At 39.0% G+C, this 26505-nt stretch overlaps 1 protein-coding gene across 6 annotated transcripts in view; it reads left to right on the forward strand.

Annotated features, from left to right (window-relative positions):
- The window catches only part of MAGI2 (membrane associated guanylate kinase, WW and PDZ domain containing 2), a 764133-nt gene that overhangs the window by 711193 nt on the left and 26435 nt on the right, over positions 1-26505 (forward strand). For 4 of the 6 annotated variants that reach the window (XM_075144538.1, XM_075144553.1, XM_075144558.1 and 1 more), the window contains 4 exons: positions 985-1170; positions 3896-4070; positions 7162-7402; positions 9114-9257. In XM_075144538.1, the coding sequence (XP_075000639.1) occupies positions 985-1170; positions 3896-4070; positions 7162-7402; positions 9114-9257 (746 nt within the window). Of the gene's footprint in view, positions 1-984; positions 1171-3880; positions 4071-7161; positions 7403-9113; positions 9258-26505 lie in introns of all 6 variants that reach the window. The other 2 variants (XM_075144530.1, XM_075144546.1) reach the window with 1 other exon arrangement.

A 26505-nucleotide genomic window follows, 5' to 3' on the forward strand; every position in this document is an offset into this window, starting at 1 on the left:
AGCTTTGTGCTAAGTTTGCCAAGACTGAAGTGTGGGGTTGGTGAGGGATATTAATAGAATATACAGTCAAAGTTAATTGTGATAAGCATATTTATGACTAGTAGAGAGAAAGAAAAATAGCATGCTCTTTGGGAGGCTTAGATAGAGAGAAGAATCAGCTATAGTATATGCATTTAGTTAAAAACCGGAGGAGAAAGGGAAGAAACACTGGGAGAAAGATCAAGAGTAATATCTAGAAAATTCAATGGAAAATAAGGGAAAAGACAGAACAAGAGAATGGATGGAGTACACAGAAAGGTGGAGAACCACAGAGAAGAGCAAAAGGAGAAGCGAAGTTGATCTGTAATGTTTTGAGAATGGAGGGGGGGGTGTCTATTTGATGTAGTAAATGTGTCTATGCACTCATAATTAACTGTAAATTCATGCAGGCGTGTATCTAATTAGAAAGCTGCACATCTCAATAAATCTTCAGTATGATTTCTATTTATCAATTAACATATTTGAATGGAGGAGGAGAAAATTTAGTGAACCCTGGGCATTTTCAGTAATAACATCTATTTGTACATAAAATAAATCATGTTTGTAGTGCCTCTATTGCAATATACAAACAAAGAGATTCTGTAAAAAGGAGGTGGGAGGCAATTTATGACTACTACTTATTGTGCAAATTTATCCCCTTCACTGTTTTAATGCCTTATTGTTCTTCTGATCTGTTTATTATCTTGTTACGTGCCAGGTTTGCAAACTAGCTGAACCATAAACTGATTTTGGACTTCCTACGTATATGCCATGTATATATGCACATCTGGATTCTGAATTTTTAGTGAAATCTGTACTGTGTTAATGCAAATGACATTATATAAGAATTTATATTCTTATATGTTTATACACAAGCTGTTTTTTAATTCATATAGAACTTTCTTCCAAATGAACATCACCACTTGTTTCAGCATATGTTAACTGTGACTATTGTTCCTTGTCTAGCTGTACCCCATAAAATAGGGCGGATAATTGATGGAAGTCCTGCGGATCGCTGTGCAAAACTTAAAGTTGGAGACCGGATCTTAGCTGTGAATGGCCAGTCTATTATTAACATGCCTCATGCAGATATTGTGAAGCTAATTAAAGATGCAGGTCTCAGTGTAACTCTTCGCATCATTCCTCAGGAGGGTAAGTCAATGGCCCTTAAAAACAGGAAGAAAATTTTAAGTAGCCTCCAATTAGCTTGAATTATGTCACCGCTTGAAAGAACATCTTTTGTTTTGCTTTCTCAGCTGTAACCTACAGCACACCAAAATTACAGCCTTAGAACCAGCTTGAATAATATCTGAATTCTTGAAAAGGTTTCTAGTTATGAAAAGCGTATTTAAAGCAAACCTGAAGAAACCTGAGAGAGACCCGAGTACCTGAGTAACGATCAGCGTTAGTGTATTTTGGAAGAATTTTCTTCTACATGGAAAAGCACCCTACAAGAGAGCCAGGTTTTGAGTTCGTTCCCTTATATCCTGCTATAAACCAAACCCAAGTTGGGCAAAGTAACTCACAAGAGACTGCAATGGTTGTCACCAGGCATGTTCAGCTACCTGTGACAAAAAGTGATGTGAAGGAAGAGTTCAGATTTGGTAGTTTCCTCCACATATATCAGTACAAATGCACAAGGCAGGAAAGAACTGAACCCTAAATTATCTCATTTGTAAGGTGAGGATAAGGGGACAGACTCGTTATTCTGGTCATTACTCCACAGCTAATCAGTGAAGATATCTGAGGTTGGTTTCATGGGTTTTGGGGTTGATTTCAGAGCTTTTTTTAGTTTAGTGATGTGCTGTACTGGTGTATGAATTGTACTGTATTAATGAGACTGTGGCTTTATATCTCAGCAACAAATACCATTAGAGCTAGGAATGTCACACAGCAAATAATGTAATTACTTAATGATCCGTGCTCCAGTTAGATGACCTTCACCTACTGCTGCTGCATCCAGCAACAGGACAAGGAAATAGTCTGACACCAGCCATGGACTGCAACTGGGGGAACTTATCTACTATGTTAAATTAATTCAGTGAAGGGAAAAACACAAACATACACAAGTTCAGAATTCACACCAAAGGGCGGCCGTATCATCACTGGAGGTCAGTTTTGCAAGCATCTACGAACAAGTGTGATGCTGCATGCAGTCCGTGCAGTTTATTTAGGCCTCCCTGGTATCCAGATTAATTCATATTAGCAAATTGCTAATAGTTCAGTGTTAGAGATGGATACTTTAAATTAGAAAGAAGGCAGAGGTACATCTGAGATGCAATACTACAAGATGTTCTTGCGTGCTAGGGGTGAGAAATGATTTGTGCCCAAGGCATGGCTTCCCTGTGTGACTGTGTCACACTGGACACCTCATTTGCCTTCTGATATTAGCTTCCCAGCTTATAAAATTAGGAAAAAATCTAATACCTCTGTAATGTACTTTCAGGTGAAAAATACCATATAAATGCAAAGCAGTTTTAGAAGCAGCTTATGATTTGACTAGTTCATCCATACTTATGAGAGTAATGTAGAAATGAGGGACAATATTCCCAATCTTGGTCTCTGAAACTTTACAATACAAAGAGACTCACAGATGCAAAATGGGCAATTAAAGCCTTAAGCATAGTAATTACACAGACAAGTATTGCTTATGCCTGCATGAGGAGTGTTTTAAGTGCAAATATACAAGCTTTTTTGACAATTAAGCCTAAACTGAAAAGATTTTTAATAAAATAGCAAAAATTTTTAAAATAATTATGAACATAAGTAAAATAAGTAGAGAGCCATTAGAAATGTGCAGTCATAGGAGACAAACTTACATGTTAAAAAATAAAAAATAAAATTATTCAAAATTCAAACTAGATTCAAATATAAAGCTAGGCAAGATCTGGCTATTGCCAGCTATTGCTGTTAGGGATGCTCAACCGTACACATGTCCATTCTGGATGCTTTGCACCACGCCACACTGGCCTCTCTCATTCTGTTGCAAGCAGAAATAAAAAAATATAATGTGTACCTTTGCTGTTGATAATGTGTGAGCAATTACTTCTGCAGTGCCCTGTCCTCTTGTGGGTGGAGTCTCATTTATGCTTCTTAATAGGTAAATGATGAGCAACATAACTGTGCCAGCGTGTTGGGAGAAATATATTCGATATGAGCTCAGTGCCAAATGTGCCTTCCCCCAAGTGCAGCAGGAAGCCTGAAGGAAGATTGGCATCCCGTATTTGTAACAAGGCCACGAGGCCACATTTCCTACCCCAGCCTGTCTGCCTTTCTGAATTTTATGGTGTTTGGAAAGAAGGATTCTGGTTTTCTGCAGTGTTCCTATGTGAAACCCTGGTCATTTGGCACAACACAGTGAAATAAAACTTTGTTTTAGCTGGTTAGTCAGAATTTATTGAGATTGGTTTTACTGTTCACAGTCCCCAAAGATTTAAAAAAGACAGGAAACTCTTGTTGAGCTCAAAGACAGCAGGAGCTAACACAAGCACACCTGTGTTTTAGCTCTTGTGACGACAGTCTGTCATCCCATAACAGTGGTGAAAGCAATAAAATCGTTCATTCTCTCAAAATGAAAAGTTTTCAAATATCAGTATTTCTAGGCTTTAAAAGAAAATATGAAACACAGAAGCCATTTGCCTTGTTCAATTGGGTTTTAAATAATGGAGGTGTCAACTGGAGTTATAGAAGTGACCAAGATTTCAGACCCCACAGACCATCAAAAGGCGCCCATTAGGTTCAGATGTCTTAAAATCTAATTATAACCCAAGAGAGTAAAAGCGACAAAGCATAAATTTTCAGAGGTAGAGTCTACCTTTGCCCTTTATTAAATGCCGTGCTGTGACAGGTCTTTAATCTCCAGCTTCCCATTACGCAGAGCTGAACAGCCCCGCCTCGGCCCCCAGCTCGGAGAAGCAGAGCCCCATGGCCCAGCAGCACAGCCCCATGGCCCAGCAGAGCCCCCTGGCGCAGCAGAGCCCAGTCGCCCAGCACAGCCCCGTCGCCCAGCCACCGCCTCCGCAGCCCCTCCAGCTGCAGGGACACGAAAACAGGTAAGAGGGGCTCCGCCAGCCCCTGCCTCCTGTGCGGACCACGGGACACCCTTGTGCTGGGTCTTCATGCTGTTTCTAGCGGCTGTGAGCCATCGCTTGCGGGGCTCTGACAAGCCACGGTCCCGCGATTGCGCTCGCAGAGCATGAATTGTGCATGCCAGGGTGATCTGTAAGTCTTGTTCAGGTATGGAACACATTACTATGAACAAGGGTCTCGCCAACCGTCCTCAAACGTCCGTCAGGATCGTATGTTTGCCAAGGAGCCAAACACTGAAGTATTCCTTGCTAATAATTTCATTGCTAACATACTACTTTCTTGTATCATTATAATTTACAAAATACTGGTATATCAATATCTGATCGTGAGGTGGCCTTTTTTTTCATTACCTTACATGTCTTCCTTTTTTTTTTTTTTTTTGTCTATTAGAGTTCTGGAGTCAGGAAGATATTTTTATAACAGTTTTTATCTATGGTGTATCATTTTCCAGCCAATTTCACACGTGTAATTTATGCACATGCATTGACAAATTTATTTGTGATGGAAATTAAATTGTAGGGGGATAGAAACTTTGTGACCAGCTGTATTAAAAGCTGTATATATAAAAAGCATACTCAGGCTGTGGGATGATAAAACTGTCTGTGATCTCCAATCAACACTATTTAGTCTTTGGATTAATTTTTGGCATGTTAAATGAGGCTGATTACACTGACTGTCTTTATGCTAATCTTCAGTAACCAACCTACCTCATCAAGATCCTCTTCCCCAAATAGTAGACGCTGGTTATAGGATTGTAACTTTTTGCTTCTGGAGATACTTGAGTTCAGTTTTGATTTAGACACTATGCCCTCTAATTCTTCTTGCTTAACAGATGTAGCACTTTCACTTGCCCGAAATGATTTTCTCTCAATTAGTCACATTTGGCAAATTTCTTTGCCTTATATTCCATTGAGTACTTTTTCCAAAAGTGATCACGTGCTAGAAGACACATGTTTCTGAAAAAATTTGATGCAAAGCTTTCACAAAAGTCTCTCTGTGTAGTTGTCAGTCAGTATTAAATGTCTGTTGAGTTGGGAATTTTCAGAGGGGACCAGTAAAGTATATTGATTAAAGTTCCAAAAAGAAATTTTGTAGTATTTTTACTGAAAGGCATGAGCTATAATTGGTCATGTCACCATTTACATATTTAGCAAAAATTACAGTGCCTCCAACTGTAAATAAAAGCAACATTTTCTGGGATACAGCTGTGGTCATATATTGGGAACCTGCCTAAGGATGACTCTTATTCCAGAAAAAGGTCCATTATTGCTATGGACCTCATATAGTATCATTTTTTACTAGATTTTATAAGTCAGATTACAGCTTGTTTATATAGGCACACACAATGTTTCTGTATCAAAATCAAAATACTATAAGATATTTAAAACTCTTAGGAATACTAACTAGTATTTTTACTTCCAATATTAATAAGGCTCAGTAGCACAGTAAGCATGTTTGTTGTCCATGTTTTTTTCACAGGATCATGATACTGAGTAAAGAAAGTAAGAGGATTGCTTATATACAGCAGGTCTTATTATAGAAGCCATGTACAGGTTTTAAAAGAACATGTGGTAGCAGTCTATTTTCATCTTCTCAGAAAAGTCAAAGGGAAATAGTTCTGATATTTTTGTGTATGGTTAGACATTCAGCTAATTAAAGCTAGTGTGTAGGAAGATTTGCCATAATGTTACTGTAACTGTACTAATACAGTAGTGAAATTTTGAAACATATTTGAAACATTTTGAAATGTTTAGATTATTTAGATTATCCTTTCATACATAAATTAACATGATCAAAACCAATACTCTCATTTTTTCAGAATGTAATTTTTTTAATCGATAACTACATTTCAAAATCCCTTTCACCATCTCTAAGTGTTCATGTATCTGCATGTGTACATGTACATACATGGTCACTTGGTCGACTGCAAAGTTCCAGACCATTATTAAAGCAGAGTTTGAAATGTATATTTCCTGTATAGGAAAAAAATATTTCCTTTGGCATCTAGGGGACAGTGTAAAAACATCCACTATGTGAAAATTTTTGTGAAATCTAACTCAAACGACTATTACAGAATTACCTTGCTAAAAAAGTTTGGGACTTCCTTTGTGCCCATTCAGCTTGTTACATGGCTGAGGTACGGGGGTTTGCAGTAAGAAATATTCCTTACTTCACCCTGAAGTGTGAAATGCCACTATGCACTGATTTCCATGTGGTAAGGGAGCCACTCATTCCCATCTGAGTAAATTAATTAACTAGTCGCTGTACTACAGAAAGTCACATTTTCTTCGAAATGTTAGGACTCATCTTCCTGTAACTGGTTACCAATTAAAGCAATATTTTACTTAGTATTAATTCCTCATTAACCAAACTTGTTTTCCTTTCATCCTGTGTTACTTCTGTGCATGGGCTGCTACCTGCTATGGGCTTGTAGCCAGATAGATAGTATTATAGGGAGTGTGTAATAATAATAATACACACTATATTAACAGATGTTATATCAAAGAATACCCTTCATTAAAAAGATAACAGCTAGTACAAAGAATGTATCCTTTTTTAACCTTAAGAAGCTCACAATAATAATAGTTTATGTCAATGAAACAGAGGGGCTATAAATGTCTGCACTGATGTTTCATTTACTCTATAGAAATCTTAATTCTGAAAAAAAACACTTTATAAACTCAGTGCATTATTTTGTGGTGAGTATTGTGGGTGTTTCCATATGCAGTTTTATCTTTCAAGTAGGCAAGATAAGTGGGAATCAAGATGCTTTTCCTGTTCCTGTCGCTTTGGGCCTAATCCTGATCTCACTGATAAGAGCTGGAAAATTGCACAGTATGATCTGAGGGAAAATTGCTTTTGTCCATGTTTCAAAAGCGCTCACTGTTTTTGGATGCCTCAACTATTTACGCTCGAAAGTTTTGCTTCTCTGTGAAAATTTGTTTTATGCAATTTTGCAGTCAGGCAGTTTGCTTTCACTCCTCAGTATTGCATGTAATGCATATTCTTAATGTTTTGCCACTTTCTGAAACCAAGGCATTTTGCCTTTCTCAGTTATAGGTCAGAAGTAAAAGCCAGACAAGATGTGAAACCTGATATCCGGCAACCTCCGTTTACAGACTACAGGCAGTCCTCAACGGACTACCGACAGCCTCCGCTGGACTACAGGCATCCTCCGGTGATGGATTACCAGCAGCCACCACCTCTCGACTACAGGCAGCCGCCCTTGATAGATTACAGGCAGCATTCGCCCGACACCAGGCAGTACCCTCTGTCAGAGTACAGGCAACCCCAGGTACAAACTTAAATACTTACAGCCCTCCTAAACAGAAAGCATTAGGTCTGTAGGGAGAGATCGTGTATATTGGTAAAAAAGATGACATTATAGAAGAAAAAGGCACCTTCATTGTTTTTACTCCAAGTTACTATTTCACTGTAGAGGAAATTACTTCAAAACCATTAATATTAATGAAGAACTATGTCATCTGTCAAATAAAACTACATTTATAATTGTGTGACTATAATGTTAAACCAATGCTGGTTTTAAGTATTGGAGAGTTAAAATAAAAATTCTAAAATAAGCTGCCTTTGCATCAGCAGAGGAATTTTTTTTATTCCTAGGAACATAATACAATCAAACTGTCATCAAACAGTGGAGGTACTTAGGTCAGACTGCATTTCTACAGCATTGTTGAAAATGAAAATTTTACCTAATCTGAATAAATAAATAAATAAATGTGAATCCGGACTGATAAAATTACATTTCTGTTGCTAATAGTTTGGATGAGGAGAAACTAGCTTGTGCAACTAGTTTCTTTGACATCAGGCATGATCTCACATATTCAAAGAAATAAACCTTAGATGAAGAGTTACGTCACCTTGGACAAGACTCTGCTGATGACAAATATTTACTGACAGCTGTGAAGGTTCGAGGATTTAGCCCAAAGTTCAAACTTTCAAAAAAATCCTCCTTTCTCCTTACCTAAAGGCAGAAAAAAATAGAGGTCAGAAAAATATTAAATAAGAGAATGTAAACTTCTGAACACTATACACTGGAACCATATCTACATGGTTTCTATGTCTGTATTTTCAAAGCCAGACACATAAACTGTACCAATGAAAATATCCAAATTCTTAAATGGGATCCAGAGAACTCTGTGAAAATTTTATGCATTTCAGTATCTAAATAGCACATCCCTATCCCCATGCGCATACCCTGTAAGATGCTTCTTAGCATCTAGAGAGATGCTTAGACTGCCTGTTTCTCACCATCTCCAGTTTAATTCTCTAACCACAACCCAAACTTGCTCTCATTTTCCTCCTGCTCCCATGGTTCTTGCAATCCTGCTGCCAATGGATCAAAAGCAACAGAGCAAGTTCCCACCCAGTCCCCTCTACGGGGCTGGTAGTTAGAATCCACCAAGGAGGAACTGAAAAGATGAATCTCAGTCTTTGCAGGACACAGAAAGGGTGAAGCTCAAATCTCTTACTTCCCACCTCCTCCTCAAGGCACATGTTTTACCCGAAGTGATGAGAGTTGCTGTAGCTTGTGACTCCATGCAGTCCAGCCTGCTGATCATGTTAAGTTTTGCTGGGAATTTAGGAGGTCTCTCTTACTAATTTTTAGTTGTGATGATGCTTGTACAGGAACTGCCTGCTACCTCACTTGCCAAATCAGCACTTCTTGCATAGACATAAACACTTATACTCAGGTACCATGAAAGTATTGAGGGTGAATATGGAAAACATCTAGAGAGCTTTTGGTACCAGGCAACTGCTGGATGATGCCCTTTCAGGGTGGTTTAGACTTAGGCATTTACATTTTGCTAAAGTCTCTTCTCAGAAATGGCCAAAGTCTGTCAGCGTGGAAGTATATGTTGAAGGTCCCTTTGCTTATATCAATTAGATAGATGCACTTTTGAAGAGATGTATTTTAAAGTTTTCTTGAATGCATACCATGACATTCATATGGTTAATTGTCTTTTATTTTGTACTTGTCTATACAGGACTTTGATTATTTCACCGTTGATTTGGAGAAAGGAGCCAAAGGGTTTGGGTTTAGTATTCGAGGAGGAAGGGAGTACAAAATGGATTTGTATGTGTTGAGGTTAGCAGAAGATGGACCAGCAATAAGAAATGGAAGGATGAGGGTAAGTAAAATGTGTTGTAAAATTTTTTAGCCTTTACAGATATGTTTGCTGATGGGGTCAAAGAGAAAGCAGTTTTTTTCATCCCTGATCAAGTTTTAAAGAACCAATGCCAAACACCTCTAATAATATAGACTTGTCCTGGAAGAGCTGAAGAAATTACTTGAAACATATAGTAGGTCTGTGTAGTTTCTTTGTGGAATAAATGTATTACTTCTTGTTGATAGTAGCTTTTACTGTGTTATATATTTTTCTCCTTATTCTTTCACTCGTATCTAAGCAACTTAAAGATCTGACAAAGAGTTTGGTATTTCTTTGATAATAATATCAGCATAATTAACAGTTATCTCCCTAATCACAAAAGTAAAGTGATAGCTATGAAACCTAAGACCTGGTCTGTGTTATTTTACTAATTTAATCAAGTTGTCTTCATAGTGTTTGCTAAATTTGTTTATTGATATTATTCAATCTTGTTTGTAGGGATTGGCTTTCGCTATTTGTCTGAATAGTTCTTAATGCATTTGAGTCCTGTATTTGTAGAAATGATAATAATATCACACCAAATACTGAATCTAGAAGCATTCACTTAAGAAATTCCAAGATTAAAAAAATATATGTTCTGTGTAGGAAAAATAGATGGTTTTAATCTGTCCAGTTGTGCTAAAGAAGAGGCATAAACTCATCAAGGGTTGCTGATACCTTGCAGAACAGTGAGTACACAAAAAGGAGAAGGAGAAAACATTGATGAAAGAGACTACCAAGAGTCAACATAAAAAATGTGTTTACGTATCTCATTAGTGCAGCCTTGTTGAACCAATATTTAATTATAAAGATGGTCAATGGAAATTGTGTTCTGTACAGTAGTAGTAACAGATTTTGCAAATGTCATGATTGTTACACAGATTCTGTTTCACGACCCTAACAATCTCATCAAGTTTGACTTCATACTGAAAGAGCATTGTCATCGGTCTAAATATACGATCAGAGACCTTCTGTATATAACTCAGGAGTTTTAGTATGCTTCAAATCACTCTTAATTTGCCCACTTTGTAGAATTTTAGAAGTCAGTTAGTCCTCAGTCGTACCATGGAGTGCAAACCCTTGGCACTGGGAGCTTGCGTAAGGGAGCAATGGCACAATAAGTCCCTGTAACGAGGAAGCCAGGCAGGCAAGTAGGCAGGCAACTGGTAACTGAGAAATACTCCCACAATATTGGTTGTGTGAAACATAGGTGAATTAATGCAACAGCTAGAACTTTAACTCAAGAATATCTTCTCTGGTGAGTGTTTTCATTTTCCTTGACTGTAGCACTATCACAGTCAGTTGTTCTTAATGAAAAGCCGTAAGTGAGATGTACATTATCAGCCATAATGTGATTAAGATGAGGAAAAAGTTGTGATTTTAATAAGCTCTGGAATCATATATTTGGAAACATATGGCTAAGATTACAGAACAACAAAAGAACGATGCCTTTAGAGAAGGTTCATTTCAAATAATAACCTATATTAGGCAAAAAACTAACCTATTAAAATGTGTGCATCATTTGAATAAACTAGTACCACAGAATAAAGTTAGACTATCCACTCTGTCAATAGCCTAAATATACAAAGTGTGTAACAAAAATACACAGCTTTTTTCAATTTTGTTAGGAAAAGTACGGTATCTTATAATGAAACATATTAATATATTTTCTAAAATAACTTATTTTAAAGCTTTTTTGTTCATGTGGCCACAATACACAGCCAAGTGTTATTCTGGCCAAATAGCTGTAACGGGTTTCTTTCTCCCCTTTAAAAGTGTCATTCTTTGGAATCAATTTTATCCTCCAGCCCTGTCACCGAGTCTTGTGTCATATTCTCCTGTTTAACAGCAATTTTAACATGACAGTCACAAATGGGTTTGGAACTTGCAAGACTTTTATCTCCAGTGACCTGTAACTGATGGACAGCAGAAGCTCAAGAAAGCTTCTTCAAAACAAAAGTAGAAAAACAAAACAAAAAATAGTAATTACTGAAAGGAATAGAGATTGGAAGATGAGCAAAGGAAGCAGAGTTCTGTACCCATATCTGCTTTCCTAAGTTTACATCTGCTGTTAATAACACAGGTTCATTCCCATTTCTTGGCTGGGACCACCAGCCTGCTTGCTGCAGTTCTGCATCTGTTTCACAGATACATCTCTATAGCAAAATATGCAAAAATCTGTTCAGTGCTTCTCCCTTCACATACCATCGTCTTTAAAGATCAGATTCTCTGATCCTAGGCTTTCAGCACTGGGAATAGTAAACCATGCTTATGTGGTAGGATCTTATCAGGAGCATTTTCCAGCTAATAGTTCTTCTCATGATCTACTTATCTCCATTATTGTTTTGCTTCCTTTTTCCTCCTCCTTGAACAGCCTTCTTTGATTTAACTGAAGCCGTACAGGAAAACATGAAGCAGATAACACACGGTGCAGATCATTCTTATAGAAAGAAATAATGCACATGACTCCACCATTATTCCCACTCACCAAGCCAACAAAAGAAAAATTAAACCAGCTAAGCTGTTGAAAAAAATAGATCATATAATGAAACGTTACCTATAAAGCATTTAGATGTAATAAGTATTCCACAAATAACATTTTGTTGTCGGTCTAGTTATAGACAGCAAAAGCCCTGATAAAAGCCATTCATATTGATATAAATCTCCCTACTTTACAGAAATAAATAAAAGAATATAAAGTACTTTAAAGCAATAGAGCTACATCTATACTAGTGGGTTTATAAATTTGTATAACTGAAGCAATGCAACCTCTAACTGAAGACATCTCCAGATAGACAAGTCAAAGTCAGCATGTTGTACTCTGTTAGTGGGCACTGCAAAACCACAGTGATGGGATGAGCCCAACAGCTATATTCCACTTGGACAGGTGCTAAAAAATGTGAAAGTCTATCAGCACACATTCAAAAGATTCTGAGGTCTAAATATGTTTAAAAGTGTTATGCGTTACAGATGCAGAGTATAAATTTAAAGGAGTAAAAGCTAAGATTATAGGAAATCAGATGTAAATAAAGAACCGGTATGGAACTCTGTCTTGTAAAAGAAATTAGAGTAGATCCATTACTGAGGAAGGTAAGTATGAAAGGAATATAATATACCAATAATAGGAGCAAAGAGAAATTGAACAAAAAGGCAATGATAAAACAACATGAAGAAAGTGACACCAAAATCAGGGCATCCTTTTGACATTTTCGGTTTGATCTTCAGGCTTTTATGAACTCCACGGAAGCATGGGAGCAGATGAGAGAACAGACTCATAGAGCAAGTGATGGTCTTCCACTGGCCCTGCCAGAAGTGTCTGGATTTGAAAACATTGATGGAAGGGGGAGAAAGGTTTAATGAATTTTGTTATCACATCACCATTTGCAAGCAGATGTTCTGGTCTTCCTTCCCGCTGGGAATGGCATGCTAGGCACTTTGTGGTTTTACTGGAAACAAATCCACTGAGGACACCCCATTTTAGGATTATAAGATCTAAACTAGTTTTTAATTGCCCTTCATGACTGATGGAGATTTCTACTTTGATTTTCTGTGGAATTGTTCTGGGAACCAGAAAGGTGGATGACTAGTGAGTTGATGTCATACAGAGGTTGTCAATCTCACCAGCATATTGCTTTTCTACACAAGGATCCCTTTCTACCAATCTATATAGACACTGCATTACATCTTAAGGTTCAACAAATTATTCCCTTAAAAACAGTTTTAAAATTTTCACAGGCTTATTATACTGTTCTTAGTTGTGGCATTTTTACATGCACTGAGACTTTTATTTGGGCTCATAAACTCTGCTTCTGCAGAAAGCCCAAGCATACATCCTAGTTTAACTTGGATTCATCTGTCACTAGACACGAGAAGGAAATGTCCATCAAAGGACCCAGAAGTCTACAGGAAGAAGTGTTTCACATGCGTCCTCTGCCTGCATGGTTGGTAAACTATTCTCAACCAGTGTTGGAGAGCCACAGCCATAATTGTGTAACTTCATATAAAACCATATGTCAGGTCATATACCACAATTTGGCAGGATTTTACTGCAATTCATGGATAAGACATATGGAGATTCATCGCAGAAGACCTCTGTAGAGGGGAAACCTCATCGCTACACTGGAAGTAAATACAGCTCCCTCTTAATTCTAACAGCGGAGCAGAGAGCAAGCTACAATGGTTAATTCTGAAAAGCCTACCACAACAAGGGTTTACAGAACTTGAAACATGTGACTCAAAACACTTCCAGTAAACTAAGTGAATTTTCACAAAGAGCAAGATATCTTACAAATTAGGAGTAATGAAGAAAAGTTTCATTATATCTAAGGAAAAGACTGTAAAAGAAAACATGACTATCCAAAACTTTAAATGGCAGATAAACTTGCTGAGAGTTCTAAAAATTTATCTCCACCCTCCTTTCTTCTTCAGGATGAGGGAGTACCAGAAATATAACACTCTGTCCACACCATGGCAAAAAAGGACTGAAAAGGACCATGTCTGTGCTCTGTAAGACAGGGATGTATTAGAAGAACCACAAGAAAAGTTTGGAGAATTATTAGTTCCTTTGATATGTTATCCTGAACTGGCAGAGGTCTGAGCACATCAGGACTCCATTTCTCAAGTAATCCTAACATCAGGAAAAAGATTTGAAACTAGTTGGTGATGGCAAAATTGGAAAATAAAGCTGCAAGGCCTAGTCTCATGAATATGGCGCACACACTGTCAGTGGTAGCAGTGTTGAGTTGAATCGGTCACCAGAGATGAGGGACGTTACACAGCCAATGTGGAGCACAGTCCCCACAGCCTTTGAAGATTCAAACACTACTGGCAACAATTTTACGGGCCTATTTAGATAAGGCTCACGATAACTCATGTTTTATTCTTGTCTCCCGTTGAGGACAATGATTGGCAGAGCTCTGCCTGCAGATCTCTATCGCTTCCTGCCTTAGAGATGGGGAACTACCGACTGCTCTCAGGAGAATTGTTAAGGATGGTCGTAATGTTTGCTAGGCGTGTGAGATAGGATCAACAGATCTCTTATTGCCTTGAATAATATCTCCTGCAGCCAGCATGTTTATTGAAACCAGCATCAAACAAAGAGCCTGTGGCTGAGGGCTGCAAAAATACAGAGTATCTTGCACAAGTGGACTTAGTGAATGCAAAATTCATGAGCAATGAGGGCGAAATTTGCTTTTTTATACACAATGTGCATCTGTGTCTTTGTCACTTTGTGAGTTACATTCTTTTTCTCACATCTTCCGTGAAAGTCATACTTCTCATCTCTGACATTTCTAGTTTCATTGTCTTGTCAGCTCATTTTTCTCAGTCCACGTACACCATTTAGCCCTACCTCTAGCTTCCTCATATCTCCTAATACTACATTATTTTTCTCATTCTTTTGTGAATTTTTCTTATATATTTGGAGAAGAGACATCTGAAATACAGGCACTGCAGAATTTTGTATCTTTCATGCTTTGCAGTCCTCCTTTCACTCTTCAACCCTTTTTCCTGTTTGTTGCTTTTCCTGCAGTCTGTCCCCCTCTCTTTGTTTCGGTTGTACACAGTTGGAGATAAAAATAGGCACAAGGGACAGGAAGCTCCTACAGTGCTGTGCTGGTTTTGGCTGGGATAGAGTTAATTTTCTTCATAGTAGCTGGTATGGGGCTGTGTTTTGGATTTGTGCTGGAAACAGTGTTGATAACACAGGGATGTTTTCATCACTGCTGAGCAGTGCTTGCACAGAGTCAAGGTCTTTTCTGCTTCTCGCCTCACCCCACCAGCGAGTAGGTTGGGGGTGCACAAGAAGCTGGGAGGGGACACGGCTGGGACAGCTGACCCCAACTGACCAAAGGGGTATTCCATACCATACGACATCATGCCCCTGTACTCGGCACTGGTGAGGCCGCACCTCGAATCCTGTGTTCAGTTTTGGGCCCCTCACTACAAGAAGGACATGGAGGTGCTGGAGCGTGTCCAGAGAAGGGCAACGAAGCTGGTGAAGGGCCTGGAGCACAAGTCTTATGAGGAGCGGCTGAGGGAACTGGGGTTGTTTAGTCTGGAGAAGAGGAGGCTGAGGGGAGACCTCATCGCGCTCTACAACTACTTGGAAGGAGGTTGTAGTGAGGTGGGTGTTGGTCTCTTCTCCCAAGTAACAAGCAATAGGACGAGAAGAAATGGCCTCAAGTTGCGCCAGCGGAGGTTTAGATTGGACATTAGGAAAAATTTCTTTACTGAAAGAGTGGTCAGGCCTTGGAAGAGGCTGCCCAGGGAAGTGGTTGAGTCCTGGGAAGTATTTAAAAGATGTGTAGATGAGGCGCTTAGGGACATGGTTTAGTGCGCATGGTGGTGGTGGGTTGACGGTTGGACTCGATGATCTTAGAGGGCTTTTTCAACCTTAATGATTCTATGATTCTATGATTCTATATAAAGCTGGGGGAAGAAGAAGGAAAGGGGGGACGTTCGGAGTGATGGCATTTGTCTTCCCAAGTAACGGTTACGCGTGATGGAGCCCTGCTTTCCTGGAGATGACTGAACACCTGCCTGCCCATGGGAATTAGTGAATGAATTCCTTGTTTTGCTTTGCTTGTGCACACGGCTTTGCTTTAGCTATTAAACTGTCTTTATCTCAACCCATGGGGGGCAGTGAGCGAGCGGCTGTGTGGGGCTTAGTTGCCAGCTGGGATTAAACCCCAAGTGTCAGTTCTGAGCTTCTGTGTTGCTGTTGCATAGGAATCTGTGTGGCCTTGTTTGGCCTGTTCTAACTTGCCAAGTGAGCAGCGCAGTGAAACTCACAACAGTAACCAACCTATGCTGTGGACAGATTCACGGCATTCTGCAAACTAGCACAATTTGTGTATTTCGTCCTTTCCCATAACAGAGCTCACACCAACCTTATTTGTGGTTATTCAGGAAACTTCATCCACCTACACCAAAAATTATTCCTAGCAAAAAGAGAGAATTCAGTATTCAAGAGCCAAGGGTCAAAAAAGGCACGCAGACAAGAGGGAACCTTTCTCTTATTTAGAACTAAAGTTTCAAATCATGGAAGGCATAAGCATTACATTTGCAACTGCTGTCAAAACCCATGTATGAGCATTCAACAGCATTCAAAACTGACATTTCCCTCTTTCTAAGTGTCCTAAATACAAGGTCAGGCAACTTCTTCTGGTTTTTTCCTTCTGACAACATGACTTGTGCACTCGTGTTTGCAATAAGAGGGACAGAGTGCCTATGAAACTCATAACCTGATATTAAAGTCCTCTCTTGAGCCATAGGAGCCATAATTTTAAGTCCCCTTCGAAAAGCCTACAGGCTAGGCTTCTAATCAGTAGGGTGTCATGTAATAGTTGGCTATTGCTAACTACGTCTCTTGGAAGAAATTAATTAGGATCAAGACTAACTCTTCAGGCTTCTCAAAGGAATAGGCAGAATGTAGGCAACTATCTGTCTGGGCTCTGTAAACTGTATAACAGTGGAGTTCAGCAAGGGGATATAAACCTATCTCCCTGGAGCAGGACATGCCTGAATGTCCCACATCAGGCATCCAGAAATTACTTGAGCTATTCTGGATTCAGTGGATAGATAGGCAGAGCTGAAAAGCAGGCAAAGTTTAGAGCAGTTTTAGTTAATTAAGTCCCTACAGTGTCTGGAGAGGCTTTATACCACGCAAAAAAGTCATCTTTTTCTTCTGTGTTCATCATGGGATTTTTCCATTTCAGCTTTCTTGATTGCTTGTTGTTACACACATTTAGCTTGATGTTCATCTAGTCACTTTATCACTGTATCCGTTTTTAGCAGACCTTGATTTCTAGGTTTTTAAAAGATCAAAGTCATCTGTTTCCACCAATTAAGGAATCATTCCCTGTCTGAGGCTTGAACATAATACAGCTTCCACAGACACTTCTTTTAAGCCCATATCATCATGTGTAAAGTATCATCATTCTTCTTAAAATGCATTTTCAGCAGCTGTTTTCTTGCATCTCAGAGAAGACAAAATCCAAGCGGAAATGGCTGGGCTGCCACATATAACTCTTTTGTGAGATTCCCATTCCACAGCCAAATTTTGTACCAGAAATCACATACACTTCCTGTAATTTCACACACAGGGACCTTCCCCTAATCTTTGTGATTCCACTCTCCATGCATTACTGCTATATTTCTTCAAACCCTCCAGAACAGAGTCTCTGAAGGGTTATCTCAGCTTTTCGTAGTCCTATTGCCAAAGGAAAGGGGTAAATATGAAAAAGCACTGATTGTCAGCAGGACTGATTGTTTCCTGTCAGAGATTATTCAATAAAAGTTCAAAAGGAAGAATGAACGATTTCTTAGTCTACAGTAAATGGAAATCTTTAAAAGCATGTTACCCTGCAGACCCCACAATTTGCACTGGCTCCTCCCTGTTATAGAGCCTTTCCTAGCTTTCTTGTTTATGAAGAATGGAGCATGTTTGGGATGCTCCATCGCTGATTAACCCCACATCAAAGGGTTATTTCGTACAGTCTGCAGTGGAATACAACTGAGGTTGCAGTCAGTAAGTACAGCAAGCAAGAAGTAGCTTGGCTCAGCTTGACGGTGATTAGAGCAAAAAGTATTAAAAATAGGAGGCAAGCAGTTGTCACACAGTAGATAGTAGATGACAGATACAGACGTTTCTTTATGCAATCAAGAACGCTGCAGCAAGGAAATGGGAAGAAGGCAAGAATGGCTTGATCAGTCATGACCTTCTTACAAACATTTAGGGCAATCACTGTATCCAAAAATAAACCAAGGATTGGCCAGTTTAATCCGTAATTTTTGCCATAGCAAACTTTGGACTCCTATTTTGGATCATAAGGAAAGCTGAAGACTGAGATATACTGCTAAGTGACTCATGCGAATCTCCAGGTCTCAAAAGGCAGTGAAGTCCTATGTTCATAATATTGGAGAAAAGTAGATATTGCTGTTGGAAAGTCTCTTGCAAGTTTACTCTAGTCACAGCAAACATAAAACTGGAAGGAGCAGTGGTAGGTCCTAAGAGCCAAAAAGGTCTTCCCCAGGTGGTGTGCTGGGAGCAGTAGGGAGTCAGCTGCTGAGCGCTTGACATGACTGAGGGCTTAAAAAGGCCATCAGAAACCCCACTGAAAAGTCACTAATATTTAAATATAAAATATTGACTTTATGCCCACACATAAGGGACAGAAGAACATTCCAGGAACACACAGTGCACCACCAGCCTCTGTTTGACTAAGGTCTTGTGCGCACATCTGAAAGACAAATGCCTACAGAGTGATTCATGTCAGTTAAGTAGCCAATCTTTTCTACATAAGTAGCACTTACTCTTAAAACCTCCGGCATACCTGGCTTACTTTATGCTGTAATATAAATCTTACCTTCATAGTAAGTGTTCAGTGAATGTCAACACTGTCATTACGATGGAGCACAAAGACAAAGATATCCGCAGTCCCATGCATTTATTCTGTGATTTGTGATCCATCTGAACAGTACAGGAAGATGTTAGCTATGCTTTCCCACCGAATTGCATGTCCCTTTGGGGTAATCTCATTCACACGCCAATTCCCTACTACATACATCACTGTCCAATCTCACTTGTAGTGAGACTGGGTGTGATTGATCCGAACTCTGGGAATTCAACTGGGATACTTGAGCATATGAGCTGTGTGCCAGCCTGTGGCAAGAGGAGCTCAATGCCGGGTTAGTGTAATTGGCAGAACTCAAGGAAGAATATATTGACACGCAGACATAAAGCTGATCAACGTTCTTGTGTCTGCACAACAAAGAAATGCAAACTGAGGTCCTTGGGGATCCTGAATATATTTTGACAGTGTAAAAGCTTAATAAATCAAGAGTGAATTAACTGTAGGTGAACTATTGATCAGGATTTCTCAAAAAAGCTGTGTATGTTTTTTAGAATTCGCAGAAAGGTAAGGAGAAAGAATGATCCTCTCACACATGTAATTAACATCATTCTTGCAAAAATGTACTCAATTTGACACATTCAAAACGTCCTTGTAACTCTATGCCTAATAGCAAAATCCTTAAAGCCAGCTATGAAAAAGAACAAGTTAATAATTTTGCTAAAAATGGTTTAGTATGATATTTTAAGAATAAAATGCTTGGTTGGCAGACAGGCACCATATTTAAATCTATATTTCATGGAAGATTTATAAAGGTTTTTAGGTCTAAAAGTTTAATTAGCCCTTAAAAAATTAAGGATTAAGAATGTTAGAAAGAAATGAACACACCAAATGATGCTGCTCTGATAACTGAAACATTTTGTCCAGCAACAGAAATGACAGAGGCAGCCTCTCTTCTGTTTTCCCAAAGCACGACAAGTAGAAATTGGGATAGGTCACCTATGAAGGTAAAAGGATACAGATATTAGACCCATTCCTATGGCCCACCCAGCCCAGTATCCTCACTCCAACAAGGACAAGTAGAGAATGCCTAGGAAAGGAATATAGGACAAATATGAAATGATTCTTCACTGGGTAGAACAACATCCAAGCCCCTGGCAATCAGCGGTTTACAGATTTTTTTATGCTGGAATTTTCATATTTAGTATCTAGGACTATTTTTTAATGATTTATTTGAATTCGCTCTGCTTTTGACATTCCTGATCTACTATATCAGCGGATTCCAAATCTAAATGCTTGCATTGTTTGAAAAAAATCCTTATTTTGTTTGTAGCTACAACATAATAATCTTATGATTTCTTCCTCATTCCCCGTATCATTCCTTATTCTATTGACCTACATCATATCCACCTTTTTCCCACTGAAACTTACCAGCCAATTCCATCTTGCCTCATAAGGGAGCTGTTCTTTACCCTTGACCAGCCTCATTGGCCTCCTCCAAACCATTTCTCAGTCTATCACATTCATTTGGAGGTGGAAGCACCAGAACAATCTGTCATTTTCAAGATGTTGGTGCTCCCAAATGACGTAATGATGGTTTTTCCTTTATTCTCTATTCTCTCCCTAACGGTTAATATTCTGTTTGGTTTTTTGACTGGGCTGACATTTTCAGCGAGCTAACCACAAGGACTATGAGATCTGCCTCTTCAGGCATAATGGTTAATTTAGAATGATTGTATATGTAATTTTCCACATGTGCTGTACTTAGTGATTAGCACTTACCACCACAGAATTTCATCTGCTGCTTTAACATACAGTATTGTGCTATCTTTTTACAGCTTTTAACTTCAAATTTAGATTTGACAATCCTGCATGGTATTGTGTTGCCTGCAAATCTTATCACCCCAATCTTTAAACTCTTCACCCTGCCACTTACAAATATGCAGAACGGAATAATCACTATGGTAAGGTCCTTTGATTGTGAAAATTGACCACTTATTTAAAGCATTTTTTTCCTAGAATTTAATCTCTTACCTAGAAGACCCTATTCTTTCTCATCCCACAGCACAGCCTTTTCTGAAGGCTTTACTGTTAAAAGCTTTCTGAAAATGTCAGTATACTAATCAGATCACATTTATCTATATAGTCATTGACAGCTCCAGTGACCTACAATAGATCTGTGAGGAACGGCTTCCCTCTACAATAGCCACACTGACCCTTCACCACTATATCATCATTATCCATGTGCCAACTAACCCTCACCATCTTTATTGCTTCCTTCCGTCTGCTCAATTGAACATGAGACTCGCTTGGTTACTTTCCAGGATCGTCCTTAAAGACTGGTGTCACACTTGCCACTTCCCATTCCTCTGCTACTCGGCAATTTACTGATTTAGGCATTAGATTACATCCTGTAGTTACTACTTCAGCAGCTTCATATCCAAATTCCTTTAGAGTCGAGGATGAATGCCATCTACTTCTGACGGTTTCTTACTATCCATTTCTTCAGTTTGTTCTACAATCTTTGCCACTGACCCTGCTGCTGGAGTCAGCTCCTCAGACTCACCCTGTGGCGAGCAGACCCTCTGCAGGAGTTTTGCTGCCCTCCTCTTTAGCGAACATTGACGCAAAGAATTCATCTAACATTTTTCTGCGGTCTTTTCTACCTTGCGCCCAAACTATCTTTTGAGATCTTGGTTCTCCACAGGCTCTGCACCTCTGGTGTGTTTGAAAGCATATTCTTAGCTCTTACATTTTAGCATTTTTCCTTTTGTGGTTTTATGTTTAACTTGTCAGAGTTTACGTTCTTTTCTGGTTTGCTGTTTGGATGCAACTTTGGATGAAGAAGTCTCCATCAACATTTATGTCCAGGCTCCTATATAGGATCTATAAAATTAGCTTGTCAAATCTTGAATTTGCTTTGCTTTTGCCTAATGGGAACTGCCTGAGACCATGCAGAAGAGACCAGAAAATTTTATTCTTCCCTTTTAACAGTCTCTACTGGTTCCCATCCATGATTGTAGTGGTGAACTACATGCTATTAATATTACAGTATGCTACACTGAATTATCCTAGCTCTATTTAAAAAAAGTAATGGTATACCAATTAACTCCAGTAGGATAATGAATTTTCCTTTTATCTTTGACACCTTTAATTCACATATACATGGATTATTTTGCACCAATGCTGTAGAAGACATCAAGTCTACTGTAGTACCAGAAGTCTGCTTTGCTGTCTTGTTAGCCACCCACCACTGCAAACTCCATTTCTCTCTCCTGCACTCCCCATTCTCCACAGATACTCGGTCATGCACATTTTCTACTTTCCAAGCTCTCTTTCTGTAATAGCACTTCTAACGTTTCTCCCTCTCTCAGGAAAAGGTGAAAAGGTGAAAAAGTGAAAAGGAAAAAAGCTAGAGCACCTGCCAAGGAGTGGTATGAAAGCCATTTCGTGCTCTGCACCAGCTCAGTCCATGTCCCATGGCCCCTCTCTTCCCCGCAGCCTGCCCTCCCCTTTTGGGCATCAGGCAAGAGCGGCTTTCTGCAGGAACAAGGAGACGGGTATTTCTAGGGGTAAGAAGCCACAGCTGTTTAAACAGCTGGTTGGCCACAGAAAAAAAAGAGTTTGTGACTCTAAACCTTCATGGGTGCTTCAAAAGTGGCATGGGTTACATTAGTGTAATTCCTCCAAAGAGAAATGCCTTGTCTCTTGCTGAGCCACCCAAGCTCACATACCTAAAATGCGCTGGAAGGAGTCCAGGACTAGAAATATCCCATAGCTTTGCTCAGGCCACACATTACACCTGGGATTTCCAGGCAATACAGATTCTCTGCCGTGAGGAAATTTGCACAGCAGATATCCTGTGCCTAACTCCAGATGACGATATTAGGGCTTGACAGTACTTGGAAATTCACCAAAATAGATATTCTGGAGTTGCTATTCAGTCTCCAAGTACAGACAATCTCTCAGCCTTTTGGACTCATTAACAATAATAACAGCAACAAATAATATGCAAAAAATGTTGCAGTTATAAAAATAGAATGCCCGTATAAAAGGAATTAAGTGTAATTAGTCTCTTTCCTGAGGTTTAATTATAAAATGCATTAATAAAATGATAGATAGCAATGCCCTCTGCACAAATCATTCGAGGCTGCTTTTATCATTAGATTTCCTCATTTAACATAGAATGAAAATGTGCGTACACAATTAATTTCATTTTGTGCAAGCGGGAATTACACACCTACTTAGAGACTGTTCCTTATGCACTGATGGAGGCAAACGTACACAAGGCTATCATCAGTAGTTTAAAAGTACATTTGAGCAAGGAAAAACCTCTTTACTACATTAAAGCTATATGTATTTCCTTCTGATATAGCCTGCTTCTGAAATTCTGTTTATATGTATAGTTGGCTTTTTTTAACAAGACAGCTAATAATTACTATAAAAGATGGCCAGAACAAAGACTCCGCAGCTAAACTCACATGTAATAGAGGCACTTCATTCTAATGATTCGGAGAAGCTTTACAATTTTCTTTCTAATTAACCTATCAATAGTGATGTCACTTAAACAATCCTTAGGAATATTATCTTCTCATTATTGCCAGAAAACACGCTGCCCAATTTTATAGCTCAGTTGTTTTTACGCACGGATGGAGCATCTGAACTAACTTGAACTGAAACAGATTTTTTTAAGAGACGTTTCCCATACACACAAACTACTTTCGTAATTACATTTAAATCATTAATATTCAACTTTAAAAACATTAAGGAGGGGAGAAGCATTCAGTGTTTACTTTGTGCTTGCACATTGTAAGAATACAATAGAGGAGCATGCTCTTTATCAAATGCCATCGGGTCAGGAGGAGAACCTGTGGGTTTGAGTAGGCATTTATTCCAAAGAGCATGGAAATTCAGCCAGGACCATGTTCTGGAGGAAGAAAGAAACACAATGCAAAATCAATGTATGTAAAATTGCCAGATTCATAGCTGCAAAGAGCGTGTTTCTTCAGAATAAATACAGCTCAGGCAGCCGTGCGAGCTTCCCAGGCTGACTTGCCAACGTGCAACCTTAAGCTGGTGGGAACGTCTGGAGGGTGCGGAGGCTGATCACTCCGGTTTTGTAGTCTTTGCTGAAGACTGCCAGGAAGGTTACAAATCAGAGCTGATGCCAGTTCAGGGGGTGTCCCGCGATGCAGGGCCTGCCTGTTGGGAGTGGGAAGGGGTCCATCAGTTCGTTTCGCATGACTGGCCACCAAACCGCTGCCAGCCTTGGAAAGGGATGCATTCATTACAGCTCCGCGCACGGATCCCGTGCAACGACACCTTCAAATTAAAGTTTATTCCAAAGAGCCAAAGGCGGTCTGTGGCTTTGTGAGATTAAAATATTAGATTTCAAGGGCTGCACTCTCAAACCTTTTCCCTGCTATTTATGGATTTAAAACTTGGTGATTAGGATGCATGCCTCCTCTCAGGCTGTCAGGCAAAAATTGTACTTGAATGGCATGGGAGCTGAAGGTATTATTTTAGGGATGGCTAACTCTCCAGATGTGGGAAATTGTCTTTCCTGTTAATTTCTTGACAAAAATGAAATCCATAAAGTGTAAAATGACAGAGGACCTAAATGCCACACAGAATTATAATGTTGCTACACTGAAGTTTATTTTTTAAAATATTCTAGTGTTTCATCTGAAAAGCTTTATACCTCCACAGAAGGCAGCCTGCTGAAATGCCTCTTAAAAATAATGGTCTGATATTCAAATGTGTCACCTTCCATGAAAGGAGCTAATGCTACAGGGTCATACCCAATAAAACATTTAGACACTCAAAGCTTGATGCTGCACCACCTGTTAGGTGGCTGGTGTCCCGCTAGATGCAGAGGGAAGATTAAATGTGTCAGAATGATATCCAAGCAGTCTGCAAGGAAAGTATAAAAGGTAACAAGAAAAGCTAACATAAATATATTAAAATAAATATGAAGAACAGGAAAAAAGAGGTCCATTGCTTGCTGAGAATGTGGAGAATGCTGAAATGTTCAGTGCTTTCTTTGTATCAGTCTTCATTGAGATGTTCAGAAGCACCATAAACTTACTACATCAACTTCAACAAAGAGAAATTAGTATAAATCAGAATAAGGAGAAAACTGCTTAAAGCATACTTAAATTCAAGTCAACTGAACCTGCTGATGTTCGTGTATGCTCCATGACTAAGAGAAAGTAATTTCTAGGCTATTAGTAATTATGTCCAAGAATTCATGGAGGACAAGAAAGTTAGTAACAGACTAGAGAAGGGAAAACATATTCCCTATTTTTAAAGTCAAATAATAGAGAAAAGTTCCTTTAACTTTCATTCTCAGAAATAATCTGTGACAAGTTATCAAAAAGTTGAAAAAATCCACCAACGTGTAAATTGTGGAAAACAAATCTTGTCAGATCAATCTAATTTTCATTTCTTATTTCTGATTTTCATTTTGATTTCTTTGTGGAAAAGGGGGGAGGAGAATGTATGGGGCATCTTCTTTTCACCTTTCAACACCACCTTGTATGAAATTCAGAGAAACAGGATGGGGAAATAGACTTTAGGTGGAATCGCTCTAATGGGGTTACTGAAAACAACCCCTCTCAAAGGCTGCTCTGAATGGTTTGCTCCTGAATAGTAATTACAAGTGTGAAATTACAAGTGTGGTTCTGAGGGGTCTGGGATGAAACCAGCTCCAGTCAATAATTTTATTAATAATTGGAGACCTATTGATAAATAATAAAATAAAATTTGCTGATGCCAAGATGTCACTATTCATAGGGCGTTTAAAAGGACTTTGAGGAACTGACTTAGATTTCAAAATGAAAATTTTGTAGTCAATCTGATAAAATTCACTGAGGTGCACTGTGCTCGCTTTAGGGCAGAGAAATCAGATGCATGATGTAAAATGGGGGATAACTGTCTAGACAGTGCTGCTGGGGATAATCTCGGAATCCAAGCTAACCGTGAGTCACAAATCTGACGTGTTACAAAGAGGCAAAGGTCTCATTCTGGGAACATTATTAATAAGTGTTTCTCCCACAAGGGAAGAATGTTATCTTTTTGATCTGTTCTGCCTATCCCCCACCTTAGTAATATCTCCAGTTTGGAGACTGCGGACTGACTTGGAAGGATCCAGAAGAGAAGTATAGAGAAATGTCATGTGTGGTATAAAACTGCAGGAATCAACTTTTGATCCTGAAAAGAAAGTAATGAGGATCCCATATAATAGGCACCGGGTTCTTTTCGGACCTGTTTCTATGCTTACCATTATCTCTGACCTCACCTTGGTGCATCTTCAATATGTGCGTGTATCTAAGCTCCTTTTAAAAAATCACTGGATTTAAAAAAGACAGAAATAGCCCCACAATATCTAAAAATCTATTCCACAATAGAAAAGAGGAGAGAGCGAGCACGTTTGAATGCCTGGACAGAGAGAAAGCATACAGCATGGTTTCCTCCCATATCAGACATCAGAGAATCTACATCGGCAAGGGGAAGGAAGGGGAGGTTATAAATGTTTAAGTGCAGAAAAAATAAGAATAGGAATTTGTACCTTATTAGACACATGGGGAACCACTCCTCAGTCAAGATTTTCTCTTTTGTATGAATTCCCCAGATATGACTGTGAAGTCTAATTGAAGCTTTTCTCAGAGTAAGAGTGTTGGCAACTTTTCTGTGTTGTTTTTCTTATCTAATCAGAGCTGCGTTTGTGCTGCAAAGGCAGCATAATTCAGTTATGCATCAGTCAGCCACAAGACAGAAATGCGTGGAATACAATTAACCCCCTGCTCCAGCAACTATTCATTTTAACTCTGGTCTCACAGCTTCTAAGGTAAATTTCAGAGTACCTAATTTTCACA

The sequence above is a fragment of the Calonectris borealis genome, chromosome 1 (genome assembly GCF_964195595.1).
Source record: "Calonectris borealis chromosome 1, bCalBor7.hap1.2, whole genome shotgun sequence".
In the NCBI taxonomy this organism is placed as follows: Eukaryota; Metazoa; Chordata; class Aves; order Procellariiformes; family Procellariidae; genus Calonectris; species Calonectris borealis.